The sequence below is a fragment of the Mus caroli genome, chromosome 15 (genome assembly GCF_900094665.2).
Source record: "Mus caroli chromosome 15, CAROLI_EIJ_v1.1, whole genome shotgun sequence".
NCBI classification, from domain to species: Eukaryota; Metazoa; Chordata; class Mammalia; order Rodentia; family Muridae; genus Mus; species Mus caroli.
Window position 1 is genome coordinate 91,727,343 of NC_034584.1, and position 14,931 is coordinate 91,742,273.

The window sequence follows — 14,931 nt, forward strand, 5'->3', positions numbered from 1 at the left end:
TGCACTTGGCTTCAAGAGAGCTCCCTGGCAGCCTCTGCAGACAGGTTTAGTTTTTAAAACACACCAGAAAGCCACAGATTTGCATGTTATTTGTGTTCCAGGCTTCACTTCCAGGTATGTGGAATAAAATGAATGAATGAACAGTATTCAGTCTCTTGGTTAAGGGGTGGATTCAGAAACCCAGGCCATAATGAGGATCCAATCACAGGTACAGTTTGGATCAGCAGACAGTTTGTGGGGGGAGTAACTATCTATGTTAAGAAAATATATACATACATATACATACACACACATATATACACATACATACATACATACTTCATACCCTTATATATACGAGGAGACAGGACAGTCTCAGAGACACACAAATATAGTATTGAGTCCAGGGAGTTCCCAGTCAAAGCACAGAAGCAAAATCCACAGAATTTATTTTAAATAAATCAATTTAAAAAAAACCTAGGGAGTCACATATACAGATAAAGGCGACATCATCCCTGACACATCTCCACCTCAGTCCTTTCCTCCACTCCAGCTTCATTCTGAACTATGTGCTAATGAGCCCGTATTCTTTCTTGACAAGGTGTGTCTGTGTTTGCTTAGCTTTCCAAATCAGGCAAACTATAAACTTACAGACTGTAAGACCCTGAGGACAGGTGGCTTTTACTTCCTTTGTTAACCCACCTTTCTCACCCTCCAGGGCTCCCAAGTCCAGGGCTTGACCTCTCACACTTACAAAGTCTTCAGACAGAGGATCCCCCGTGAGTTACAGGTAAGGCAGTGCCTTTACAAGACAAAGAGAAAGGAACCCATCATCTGAGTGTGCAAGGGATATCCCTGTCAATAAAAAGATGTTCCGATAAGCGTCTTGGGGTGTAGCCCGAGAGCCCCAAATGGCAACATGACCTACTGATGAGGACGGTACTTCTGTTAAAGAACCCTGTTTGGGGTCGGAACGACGCTCTGAGCCTACAGTGTTTGGAAGTTATGACAAATAACCAATTCTTCTCACACCCTCACAACACCATTCTTAAGAAATGTTTCATAGAACGAGCCCTGCCTTGTTCTTTTCAGTCGAGAATATAGATGCTTGTACTCTTGGCTAGAAAAACAGCACCAACCCAGCCTCCTGGCCTTGGCATCTCCATGCTGTGCCCCCTTATGAGAAAGGCAGATGACAAGACAAACAGGGAGAAGTTAGGCCATTCTATCATCAGGACTACAGAAGTCCAGACAAGAGATTTTAAGGTAGAGTGACCAGGGAGAGCTCTAATCAGCCCTGGGTACACACACACTGAGTGGGTTCTTGGACAAGGATTAGACTGAATGCCTAAGCAGAATGGAGCCTGTGCTCTTGGGGACCATTCTCCCACATTAGCCCTTCCTAGCAGCTGGCTCTGTCGAGGGGAAGGCAGTCTCTAGCATCATCATATCATCATCAGCCGTTCCCCAGCTCAGACAGAAGGCCAGAGCAGGGCACATCTAGGCATGCTGCATTTAGCAAGGCTCATGCAGCCTTGATGCTACAACCAAGGCGGTGCTGACACTGACCTTCAACAGCAACGCAGAGCACCTCACTCCACCTGGCATCGGGCATGAGGGTAGGGCAAGGGAAGACAAAATGAAACAACACAATGTTCGCCGTTTTTACTCTGACCTTCTTTCAGAGCTTGAAGGATGACACAGAAAGATCAGAGGTTAAGATTTAAACAAAAAGCAGCTCTTTAACGGACTCTCTCTCTCTCTCTCTCTCTCCATCCAGTAATGATTGATCATACCATAGGTGTATAAACCAGGTGGTGGTGATCTGCTGTCCCCTTGAACCACTAAGTGCTAAAGCAGTGCTGAGGGCAGTCTAAAGAGTAGGAGGACACACTCCTCACACACAGAAGAGTGGACTGACAGCGAGTCTCTAGGCTATCTATGTTCAAGTACTCACACTGAACCCTACTCAGGACTCCTGGGAGTCACAGTGGGTCTCAAGTGATCAACTGGACCCACTAAAGCAGGTTAGGCAAGATACTGGTAGCATACCCTTGCCCATGAAATACACAAGCAGCTTCAGTCTTGGTCGTCAGAGTTCCCTCTCGACGTTTCCGACACTTGGCCTGCTCCTGTTAGCTACTCTGAGAACAGTCTACTCTACAAGTCTGTCCTTGGTTCCCATTAAGCCACCCCGCCCCAGTCTGACTTATTCCTCTTGCTCCTGGGGTGGACAGTGGTCTTAGGATCACTAGCTTTTACCTGGTACATTTAAACTGCACTGGAGAAGGGAGCCAACTTCAAACGGGCTCAACAATTCTACATATTTTACAAAGTGCTTTTGTTGCATGTCTCATATTCTTGTATTCATGGCAATAAATATTTGTTGCTTTGGTCCATACAGAAAGTCTCTGAGGAAGATAAACCAGATATTGTCTAAAGGAACAAACAATAAACACAGAAACGCATCCTGTGATGAGCCTCAGACAACAGTGAGAAAAGCCCGAGAGGCACGCCTTTAGACTAAGTAGTCACACTGTCACCTAAATACAGTAAGGACTGAGAAGCAGACAACATCCTTGAGTCCTGTGCTGAGTCTGCATGCCAGTTTTCTAAAAGAGAATGTGAAAGGGCCCGCAACTCATATAGAAAGCTATTTATTTCCTATGGGAAACCAAGAGAAAAGGAAAAGGAGGAGAGGGGGAAGGAGAGGCAGCGAGAGAAGGAGACACACATGGACAGAGGCCCTCATCCCCAACATGCAGGGGGAGGCAAGAGGGGCACAGGCTGCTGGAGTGGAGACGGTAACATTCATTTAACAATGGAGTAGTAAAAAAAATAGTTGTTGTTTTCAAATTGTGACTTGTGGTAAAACATAGAAAAATGTACTAAACAAGATTGGTATAAAACAGAGTAAAATTTCCAAATAAGCCCAAGGAGAGAGAGCACAGTGCTGGCAGGGCTGGGCGCAGGGAAGCGGGGAGAAGACTGCATAGAAAACTACCGGCCACCATACACAAAGTAGAAAAACGTCCCTGTTGTGGAACTTAAGTACAAAATGACACTGGCACTGTGTCCCCTCAGCATCTCACCTCAGGAGCTCTGAGATGGGCAGGGGGAGAGGTGCTACAAACAACAACAAAGAGCAGTTTAAAAACCTCAAGTTTATCTGTCTAATTCATCCCATCTTCAGCTGACAGCATCATTGACCTTGATAACCTTTATTCCTAAACCAGATTCATCCAGGTCTCAAAATACTCTTAGGAAATCTACAAAGGCCCGATACACAGGGCTTGCTGGGATCACTGTGTGCTGGAATTTGAAAGATGAAAATAAACCTACAGACTAAATGGTAAACACATTCAGTCTTTTTTTTTTACTTTTAAAAACATATCCCTGTGAAATATATATTTCACATTGTATGTGTGTGTGTATATATATATATATGTATGTATACACACATATAGGTATATATGTATATAAAATTCTCTGTGGCTAGAAACATATTTAAACTAACTAGCCACAGACCACCTAGACCTGTATTCATCCAACTCTGGTATGTGATGCTAACCGCCAAGGTCCTCCTTCTTGGTCAGAAGCAGGCAGCAGTGAAGCTGGGGCCGGCTGCTGCGCTCAGTACTTCTGGGTGGGCCCTCCCACAGCACGTGCGTGCTTGCACATGCAACCCTGCTTGTAAGGAACGGACTGCTTGAGACTTTAGGGTCTGCCAGGGCTTGTGTAGTGTGCTTACGATGGGATGACGCTACCAGTGAAGAAACAGCTTGGAGGAGAAGCAGTCGGTTTCATGGAGGGCACATAAATAGGAAGGTTCTGGAGGAGGGACTTAAGCAGTTCCATTCCCGACTGCGTCTTGGGGATGTGTGTGCCTACATGCTGGTGGTTTACCGCTACCTGCTGCCCATGCCCTTCCCTGCTCCTCGGTAAGGCCTAGCAACGAGGATTTATAGGAAACCCAGATTCTTCCCGAGACTTCCTTGGGCTCCTAGTGAGGGACTCAGTGAGCTGGAGCCCTTGGAAAAGAACGACGGCAGAGCTGAAGTGAAAAGCAGTCTCTTCAGGAGGGATGCTCCCTCACCCTTTCACAGCACCAAAGTTTCTTTGCAAAAATAGGATCTGAGCTACAAAAGGGAAGGCAGATGTGCTTGTGAATGCATCTCGCCTGGCCTGGTCCAGGGTCAAGGGCTCTACAACCACAGGGGAGGGGAGGAGCAGCTCTTTCCAAGGTCTCCGGCTGTCCATGGCAAAGGTTGGTCCCCACATGCTCAGGGTCTGCTCACTGAGAATCTTCACAAGAGCTTCCGGTGGAGGATCTCCCAGACCATTCGCTTCCGGAAATATGGCATGTGTTGCTGTGGGGACAGACAGACTCTTAGTTTTCACTTGTGTGGGCACAATACTCCTTTCTCCTTAAGGTTTCAACTACCAGACTTGGTGACATCTCTGGCCTCTCAAGCTGCTTGTCTTGGTCACACCACCTTTTCCTTTATTGCTTCTTTCTACTACAATTTTCGCTCTATGCCCTTAACAGGTTACGCTGGGCACCACCTGGAATCTCTAGGCCATTCCCAAATGACTCCAAGAATTTTGAGAATGGAGTCTATCAGATTTTTTTATGTTTACAATGAGACTAAGGCCAAGAAAGTACTTTAATGGAGAAGAAGTAAGAGAACTTAAAACAATGTCTTTGCTCTAAATCTCAGTGTCTTAATTTTTAGTTTAGTTTTGTTTGAGACAGTCTCTCACTATGTATCCTTGACTGGCCCAAAACTCTATGTAAGCCACGGTGCCCTCTAACTCATAGAGCTAAGCCTGCTTCTGAGTGCTGGTATTAAAAGTGTGTGTCACTGCGCACATTTTTCCAAGGGTTAAACTCTGGACTGTGACTTCACATGGGCATCTGAATTTGTTTTTAAAAAAGATTTATTTGTTTAATGTATATGAGTGCTCTGTTTTCATGCACTCTAGAAAAAGAGAATCAAGTTCCATTACAGATGGTTGTGAGCCACCATGTGGTTGCTGGGAATTGAACTCAGGACCTCTGGAAGAGCAGTCAGTGCTTTTAACCATGGGCCACCTCTTTGGCCCAGGCATCTGAATTTTTAACTGTATATGGACACTCTGAAGAATCTGAGAACCGTGAAAGGTCTCTGAACACAGCAGGTCTAGAAATTAATTCAGGCTCAAACGTTCAATGAATCCAAGGTGCATGACTTTAGTGAAGGCCTGACTCTGAGTATACACAGCACACTTTGCACTGTGTGATCTGTGATGCACAGAACGCCAGCTATTGCTGCTGGAAACACCCCAGTTCAGATTTCAGACCACTGTACGTTACGGACGGCAGCCGTTTTACTTATACATAACACTCTTTACTTTGACAGAAACAAAAAAGCTTAATTATGGAAACCAGAATTTTAGTACCTTCCTATTATCACTCTGGCCTACCGTGGTATTGTACTGGGCCAGTGACATAGCTCAGTGAGTAAAGACCTTCTGCCAAGCTTGATGATATGCGTTTGGTCCTTGGGACTCGTACACCTGTCTGACTCCCACATGCATGCTATTCTCATCCTGTACTACTTCATTCCCAGCACTGCTGACTGCGAAACCAAACTGTCAGCCTCTCTGGAAAACAACGAGGATGCGCTATATCCTGTTAACATTAGAGTCAGCCAAACTCAAGGCCGCATGCAAATCCAAAACCTTCCATTTCATCTGTGTACAAACTCACTTTTGTCTTTAACCAACTGTAAAATTACATGTATACCAGAGGACTGTTTTAAAATAATGTCTTTGCTTTATTATATGTTTCACTTATCTATTTAATATATGTATATATCTATGGCAATGTAAAAACTTTTTGGATGAAGACGAATAGTAAGTTTTGTTCCTTTTTCAGACTCACTCATTTTTATATGTACAAATGCCCCTTGCATGTGTGTCTGGGTTCCGTGTGCATTCCGTGGTACCTGTGGAAGCCACAAGAGGGCGGTGGATCTCCTGGAACTCTAGTTACCAAAGGTTGTATAGGCCATGTGGGCGCTAGGAATTGAACCCAGTCCTCTGGAAGAGCAGCAAGGACTCTTAAACCACTGAGCATCTATCAAGCCTCAGCAAGAGGAAAACGTTTAAGAAGTCCTGGTTCAGACAAAATCTAGACAGGACACTGATTCTGACAGAAGCAAAAGTAGAAAACCTATCAGAATAAGCTGGAACTTGTGGTCTCAGTCCTCTTGGGTTCAGGATGATGTCTAGGAAAATGACCTTCTACCTTTGAGGTAGAACTGACCAGTGGCACTGACAACGGGAAGGGGGTGTGTAACAAAGGACGCAAAGAGATCTACTTGGGTCTATTCCAAAACCTGAATGCTAAATAGAGGGGAAGTGAAGGCAGCTTCCTCTGGTTCCAGTGTGTGTTTCCTATAAGGTTAGAGGTGTGTGTGTGTTGAGGGGTGGGGTGTGGGGTGGGGGAGATGGACAGACAAGAACTAACCCAAGACTCAGTCACTGTCATATGTGATAATGGTAACCTGCGGTGTAGACCAACATTTTCTCCTTTTGTGCAGTGTTATGAGACCCAGCCTGCAGTATGAAAAGGGCAGGGCAGAGGCTCCACAGAACAGGTAGAAGGCCTGCCTCACCTGTGTGAAGTTGATTGGTCTGTCTTTGGTAATGCAGTCAGCATATTTGCAAGCAAACATTCCACAGTCGCTCCCATTCATCTGCTGTGGGATTTCCTAAAAGAACAACAACAACAACAAATTTTTGCAAACTTCTTTATCAATTTTACACCATTTCCCTAAACTCTGAATACATGGCCTTGGGTCTCCTAAGGGGAGGGAGGTTTAAGAATGCAGCACTGTGGTTCCATCTTTGTGTGTTAGCTTCACACTGGTCACACAGGAGACTCTCAGGTTGTCATGGCACCTAAGGGTGTACAACCTGCTCCTCCTTCTAAGCACCAAACAGCCAACAAGTGTTTCTCAAAGGAGTAAAAATCTCAGCAAACAGCTCAGCATTTAGAAAACAGTTTTGCACAAGAAACACATCATGAGCTTCCCCACAAATAATTCATCTCCCTTGAGAAACCAGAGAAAGCTGAGGAGGTCAGGCTAGACTTGAATTAGACAGTCCACAGGAATCAGACAGCAACCAGAACCCTCTTCCCCTCAAACACCCCAGCTCTAAAGATGGCCATGACATCAGCATGAAACGTACCTGGCTCTTCTTGCTGAAGAGCTGCCAGCCGTTGGTGTCAAACTCTTTCCTTTTCTTGTCAACACTTTCTTGTTTTAGGTATTGCCTAAAGGCATCAGAAGAGACTGAGATGAGCTGTGTGCAGCTTGATGGCAGCTGCCACCCACGGAATGGGGCTGGCGACCCTCAGAAGACAACCCTCACAGGTTCCACAAGCAGCCCATTCTGCCACCTGCCAGGAGGGACAGGACTGCTGCTTCTGAGATTCCTGATAGGTAATATTCTTCCTAAATTCTTCAGTCTACTCATCTTCCTAAGAAATATTTTTATATTTATTTTTTCTTGGTTTGTATGGTCCTTTTACAGTTATCAACCTAATGCATAACTTATTATTAAATTATATATATATACACATACATATACATATATGTATATATGTAATTTAAAATGTCCCAAGCAGTATCAGGGTATGAATTTTAAAATTTATAGGGTAGGATTTTTTGGTAAAAGTTCAATCCAAACCAACAATTTAACAAGTACAAATTCACACCAGGCAGTGGTGACACAAGCCTTAAATCCCAGCCCTTGGGAGGGAGGTAGATCTCTGAGTTTGAGGCTGGCCTAGTCTATTACAGAACGAGTTCCAGGACAGCCAGAGCTACAAAGAGAAAACCTGTCTCAAAAACACAAACAAAACAGTACAAATTCAGAGGACTCTTCCCCAATTTTCATGTGTCTGTGGTGTGGTGTGCAGTGTGTGGCATGTGCACGTGTTGACGAACACCTGGGCATGCGTGTGTGTATGGTGTGCGTTGATACTACTAGTCTTGCTAGTCAGTTTGCTCTGGGGATCTTTGTTTCTGCTTTCCAAGGCTGGAGTTAAGTGGGAACCACGCACACATAGAGCATTGATGTGAGCCCTGGTGATCCTATGCTTGTGCAGCAAGTCCGTTAGCTTCTGAGCCTCTCCCTAGCCAAGAGCGCTCTTTTGAAGTAGGAAATGCGCACTGTTCAGGAACTTATCCCCCTTGCCATGTATCAGTTGCAGAGCAAGGCACAGGTGTTTTACAAAGAGAAACAAATGGGTGTAAGAGATTCCCATTCTAATTTCCAAGGGAACCACTAAGTAGTAAGACCAAAAGCCAAGTCATCTCTGTGGGATTTTTTTCGTTTAAAATTTCAGAAAGCTGAATTAAATATGAGTTCTGCTGACTGTATTTCTATGTATATGGTTACTCTATATTTCAGTGTGCCAAGACAACAACTGTCCTCATTAATACATATTGTATTTAAAACATGCATTTATACTGATGTGACAATGCCACTAATCCCGTCTCCGAAGGTCTCACTCAGATTGCTGGAAAGACAGAAAGCAACAAACACTTCTTTTGTCCTCAGTTTGCACTTACAAGAGGATCCTGCAGGCCTCGTTGTTGACCCCACCCATGGAGTCATAGTAGGTGATGCTCTTCCTTCTAAAGTCTACAACCTGGAACAAGACAACACAGTCAGCACACACGCAGCATCAGCTGGCCTCCCGTGGCCTTGGTCTGTGAGACTGCGAGCGAGCAGTGTGGTGAATGTGCTGCATTCTAGCATGGGAACAGCAAGGGGACTGTTTACGTAGGGTGGTGCTGGGGTGATCCACCTATCCAGCCTATTAACTGTCTTAAAAATCTTTTTTTGCATGCCACTTTCTCCATGATCGACAATGCATGAGTCACAGAAAATTAACTATCATAAGACCATTCCCACAGTATAAGAAAGATGGTGACAAGATTCTGCATTTGTTTTTATCTTATTTCCTTTTTTTTGGATTGATATTTATTTATTTATTTATAATATGTAAGTATACACACTAGCTGTTTTCCCACTCTCCAGAAGAGGGAGTCAGATTTTGTTGTGGACGGTTGTGAGTCACCACGTGGTTGCTGGGATTTGAATTCAGGACCTTCGGAAGAGCAGTGCGTGCTCTTAACCTTTGAGCACTCTCCAGCCCCAGATTGATATCTTTGAAATGCAATTCAAAACAGAATATACAATAACGCTTATTAACATTAAGCTGACGTGTTCAATGCTAAACCCCCACATGCACAAGGCAAGTCAGAGCTAGGTAGGAAGCTGAGGCTGGTGGCACCACAAACATGCTTGTTTCCTTGCCTCACCTGAGGCGGTAGGATGACCTGTAACTTCTGAACCTAAGCATCCCGTACTCTAAAGCCAAGGCATCACTATCAAATTCTACCTCCCCTCCATAACAAAGCAGAGACACAGAACATATGGCCCACTAGGCTGGCTATGCTGCCTATATAGATCTCTTTCTCATGCCATCAAAAATAAAGGAGTTACTCACAGCTAGACACCAGTGCACACCCAAGTGAATGGGCACCAGAAGAATGTCAACCGAGAACACATCCACCTTCTTTGTCCAGCGTTTCACTGCCTGATAACCAGCTGTTTTTAGCTTAGTGAAGAAGAAGGTATTAAACGCATGTACACTTGGAAATCCCTTCTCTTTACTGCGTTCCATTAGCATATTCATGTAGAAATTGATGATCTGCAAGAAGACATTAGAACATTAGAACAGTCCAAACACTAGCACAATCAGAATGTCATTAACATATGTGTATGTATTATGCTATGGATGGCAACCAACTCAACGAATGCTTCAACAGATAATTTTAAAATATCCAGTTTTCCTTAATATAAAGATTTTATTAATCATACTTCTTAAGTATCACACAACTAAGTTAACTGCTGGAAACCAGAGCAGATAGGCAGCTGCTAGCCAGACTAGCAGAAAACTGGAGGGGAGGAGGATGATGAGAATCGGAGAGAGGAAACAGGAGTGCAGTGGGAGCTGTCTGAGTGTCTGTGCTGAGTAAGTGGATCCTGGGCTCTGGTCTTATTCTCCCTCTGCCCTTTTCTCCTTCCTCTCTCTCCTGACATTTTCTCTTGCCTTCCTCTTCTCACTGCTTGGGTTGAGACTGGGTCTCACTCTGTAGCAGACTGTCCTAAAGTCACTATAAAGCCCAAGCTAGCCTTGAACCTGTGGGACATGTCCTGTCTGAGACCTGAGTGCTGGAATAAAGACTTCAACTATTACAGTCGCACAAAGAGAAAACCCAGCTCCGCATCTGAGGCCTTCTCAGCCATGTGCAGCGGCAAACTGCTTGGGTTTCACACAAATCTAAGACCAGAAACCCATGAGACAAGCTAGGAAATGCCTGCAATAGCACAGCAACCTCACCTAGGAGCCCAGGCGTCAAGTCCTAGCATGACGAGGCTAGGTAGTTAGCTTTCTCATCCGTTAACTGCATCACTTCTTCAGTATCAAGTGTGCGTATGATAAATTAAAATGTTTGATAGAAGAGATGTGCAATTCTTTGTCAACAAAGCAATGTCTTTTAGAACAGTAACTATGCTGTCTGTGGTTCCTTTAGATCCAGAGTCCTGGTCCTAAAGCTTAAAAGTTATTAGGCCAAAAATTACAGCATACTTACTTTATGTGGATAGCTAAGGCCAAGCCAGTGTCTGTCAACTGAAAGGAATGAATGGGCTAACTGAGCCACAGCTTGGAAATATGACTATGAAAACAGGGACATTTTTCAGAATGTTTTTTGAGGAATGGGAAAAAGCCCCTGTCTTTTGACAAATATTTACACACCAGGATGCCAGAGCAGTGAGCCACTGTCCACAGGGAATCCTGCCAGGAATACACCCGAGCCTGGTCTAGACCAGAGAAAGGGCCCATAGATACAGATGCAGAGGCAGCTTCAGGGAAACCAAACTAAGGGCTCTAAGGTGATGGGCCAGGCCTGAAGACCGTTCTGCTGCAGCTCTGATCTCTGTGCAATATTCCCTGAAGCTTTAAATAACGAAAAGGAATCAAGGTGCAATCAGATGGCATGTTTTCAAATCTAAGTGTTCAGTTTAACTGCCAAACAATAATGCCCCTAAATGATGTATCTCCATTTGTGAAAACAGCTATGAATGCAGGCATATCTGCCTAGGCAAACACAGATTTATATATAGTAAACTATAATCTCTATATAGAGAAAATTAACCAAAAAGGAATGGGTAAGTTTCCTCTCAGAGAAGTGGATAGGATCTACTTAGTCTACTATGTTATCCATGTTATATTTATAAATATATTATAGTTATATATTCAGTGTACCAAAAGCTATAGTATATAGGCAGGTAATCTTTTCACAGTCAATCTTTTCACAGGGGCAGGTAGGGTATATACTTTATCAAGCAATGAGGTCTAGAGAGAAAGTAGAGAGAACATGGGCAGAGAGAGACGGATAGTCAAGCACAAAGCCACGCAGGCATTTCTCTCCCAGGTGTCCAACAGTCATTACTTTTGGAATCACTAGCTTGAAGTTTAAAAAGACAGGGGAAGGGTTGACAAGTTATACATAGGTTTTCTAGTTTTCAGAAGGAAACTTAGACAAGTTTTTACACAGTCAGGTTTTTCCTCCCTCCCAGAGAGCACCAACTACACAAGACTGCTAGACTGAGGAGAACAGGGAATCTTTTCTCACTGCTGTGTCTCCCTCCATCCCACTAGCCACTAGCCAGCTCTACGGCATGCTATAGGCCCCATTCCATCTTCCCTCGTCCCAGGAGATGGAGTTTGGTAACCCTGACACCCCCTTCCATTAGCTGAGATGTGTAATCTGATATGCAGGCTGAGTTTAGATGCAAGTCGTTCTCTCCTCAAGTGAAGAAAACTGCCATGGTCCTGCAAGACACAGCCACGCTCAAAATAAGCTACAAAAGGAATTCTCCATGCCATCCCACTGAGGAGGCTGGGGACGAAGGAGAGAGAAATGAGAGACAGGATCACAGTGCTCAGGATGAAAGGGCAGCAGCAGTGCCACAGCAGTTGCCTGTAGTTCATGAAAACAAAGGTCCCTTCCTTCTCCACTGGCAAGAGCTCTCGGACACAGATGATTCTCTTAGCCTAGCAGGTCTCCTTTGAAATAAGCGGCTAAAAGTCCCCAGCTCAGGGTCTTGCTGTCTGTCTTGCCACTAAAGCCATCTGACAAGCACTGTAGGTCAGTCCGCTTGCCACTTTTCTGGGAGCACAGCTGCCCCTGGCTGCGGGTGCCTAAGAAAATGCCTTCCTATTCCCTGAAGAGCCTTGGTCAACATCAAGCATCTGCTTGTCTGTGCGGCCTTGTCTGAGGACAGGAAAGTTGTTTACAGTGTCTCTGCCCCTTTTATATTCTATTTGATGAGCTGCCAGCCTGAAGCTGGGAAGAAGCTCCTCTAAAGGAAAACCCTAGTGTTCTGTTTCTTAAGTTAAAAAATATATATTTATTTACCTATACATATCAGTGTTTTGCCTGAATGTCTGTCTGTGTACCACTTGCATGTGGATACCCTGAAACTGGAGATAGACTATTTTAAGCTGCCATGTGAATACTGAAAGGCAAACCTGGGTCTTCTGCAAGAGCATCCAGTGGTCTTAAACACGGAGCCATCTCTTCGGCTAAAAGTCCCCAGCTCAGGGTCTTGCTGTCTGTCTTGCCACTAAAGCCATCTGACAAGCACTGTAGGTCAGTCAGCTTGCCACTTTTCTGGGAGCACAGCTGCCCCTGGCTGCGGGTGCCTAAGAAACTGCCTTCCTATTCCCTGAAGAGCCTTGGTCAACATCAAGCATCTGCTTGTCTGTGCGGCCTTGTCTGAGGACCATCTCTTTGGCCCCAGAAAACTCTACAGTGTTTTCAAACTGAAACTGGGGAGCTGAGGTTTTTTCCTCCATGAACGTTACCATGATGACATAAATGATCATTGGTATTTCTTTTTTTTTCTGCCCAATAAACCAGACAAATCCAGAAGTATCCTATTCCTAGCAATAGCGTGTTGTTTAACCCTTCAGCTCTTCCATGGCTACGCTGATCCACATTGCTTGTCTCAGGAAGAAAAGTTCAACAGACTTCTGCATGCTAATACTCCCGAGCAGACATTGAGACAGGAAGATAACAAAACAGAAGCACGTGACTATTATGCTCAGAGACCACCTTATCATGGTAAAAATACGGCTTCCCCACTGTACACATGACTTTGTCTCCTTATGTGTAATTTCAAGAACAAATACTTAGAATTCCTGCTAATATATTTTAAAGAGGACAGGCAGGCAACACCTATACTAATGGAGAATAATTACTATTTCCCACATGACCTTGCATAAGGTCCTGGGGTTTATCAGAGGGAGTTTGGGGAACACTGCAGAGGATGTGTAAGAAAGCCTGAGCGTCACCCTGGAAACATTAGCTTCACTCTGATGGTCCCACTGCCATGGGAACATCACAGCTGGCAGTCTACCATACTTGCTTATCCAGGTCCCCTCTGCTTCCCAGTCTCTTCCCTCTCACGCAGATGAGTTCTTCCCTATAAAGAACCTCCTAGTCCCAGTGTAAAGTTTTGTGGGCCGTCGCCTCTCTCACCGAGCATCACGGGGAGAGTAACCAGCTGTGACCATTATTGTGTGTGTGGCACTGAGGATCAAACCCAGAGCCGTGTGCTTGGGAGGCAGGAGCTCTGCCACTGAATACAATCATGCCCGGACTTGCACTAAACACTGTGTCTAAAGTCAGAATTCCTGACTAAAAAGTATGAGCTCCAGTTCTAGCTCTCAAGCCTGCTATAAAACCCACGGAGCCCAGTGCTTCCGTACAGCCCGACTTTACTTCCCACAACCAATCAAGTGGCAATACTGTTTGAATCCACAAGGCTACTGCAACGCCGGAAAGCTGAAAGGCATCTTCTTCAAAGATGAAGCTTCGGAATGGTAGCCCAGCTGCTTGGCTGTATACGTGTCCGTTATGGACGCACTACCTTAATTCCCCCTTTAGCAACCTCTTCTCACATTTGCTGTGATTGCCCCCATGGCCTTTCCTTCCCAGGTGAAGTTACAAATACCATATTTCAATATCTCAATATTTACTTGGAAAACAACTGGTAATAATTAGTATGAGCTTGCAAAGAGTGTACGCGCGTGCGCACACACACGCCCAAAAGGGGCAGCCATATCTTCTGGCTAGTTTCCAGTCTCCAGTTCACCCATGTAAACTGGTCCTTAGTAATGCATGGAGACTAGGTTCTTGGAGGCCAAGTGAGCACTGGGAAGGCTGCAGTCCCAACGCCTCTTCACACCAGGGCACTTGTCTGCTCTACCAGTGTCAGGGAGAGAGCACTCAAGCCTCTGAGGGCACACAGCTTTCTGTCTTCCTCCTTCCGGTTCCACCAGCTGTACTGCACACGTTTTCAGTGTGTTATTAAAATGTATTTTATTTGGGCTGTGAAGCTTTCTCTATTACTATGACATTACTATCACTGCTAACAGTCCTCACTCCAAAATAAACTTTGTATACTCTTAATAGACTCACTTTTTTTGATTAGTGTTTGCATGACACAACTGTTCTCATCCTTTAGTTTGTAAACCTATCTGTCTCCTCACGTTCAGAATAAGATCTTGCATGGTTGTCTGTCTCAATACAAAGCACATGTCTAACACACACAGGTCTGGGGCTCAGTCCCCAGCAGTGCAGTGAAGGATGCTTCTTACAGACAGTTTCCTTTCCAGTCTAGGCACCTCTACTCAGTGCTTGTTCTCACTTACACCTATCCAGTATGGTAGCAACTAGGCCAGGTTAAGGCTCTACTCAGTGCTTGTTCTCACTTACACCTATCCAGTATGGTAGCAACTAGGCCAGGTTAAGG

General features: G+C 44.8%; 1 protein-coding gene across 5 annotated transcripts in view; it reads right to left on the bottom strand.

Moving 5' to 3' along the window:
* Positions 1-3,124: 3,124 nt before the first annotated feature.
* Positions 3,125-14,931, bottom strand: part of Senp1 (SUMO specific peptidase 1) — a 56,239-nt gene continuing 44,432 nt past the window's right edge. For all 5 annotated transcript variants that reach the window (XM_021183838.2, XM_029469610.1, XM_029469611.1 and 2 more), the window contains 5 exons: positions 9,551-9,754; positions 8,607-8,686; positions 7,219-7,303; positions 6,642-6,737; positions 3,125-4,349 (listed from right to left, as the gene is read on the bottom strand). In XM_021183838.2, coding sequence (XP_021039497.1) covers positions 4,287-4,349; positions 6,642-6,737; positions 7,219-7,303; positions 8,607-8,686; positions 9,551-9,754 — 528 coding nt within the window. In that variant the 3' untranslated portion in view covers positions 3,125-4,286. The remainder of the gene's footprint in view (positions 4,350-6,641; positions 6,738-7,218; positions 7,304-8,606; positions 8,687-9,550; positions 9,755-14,931) is intronic.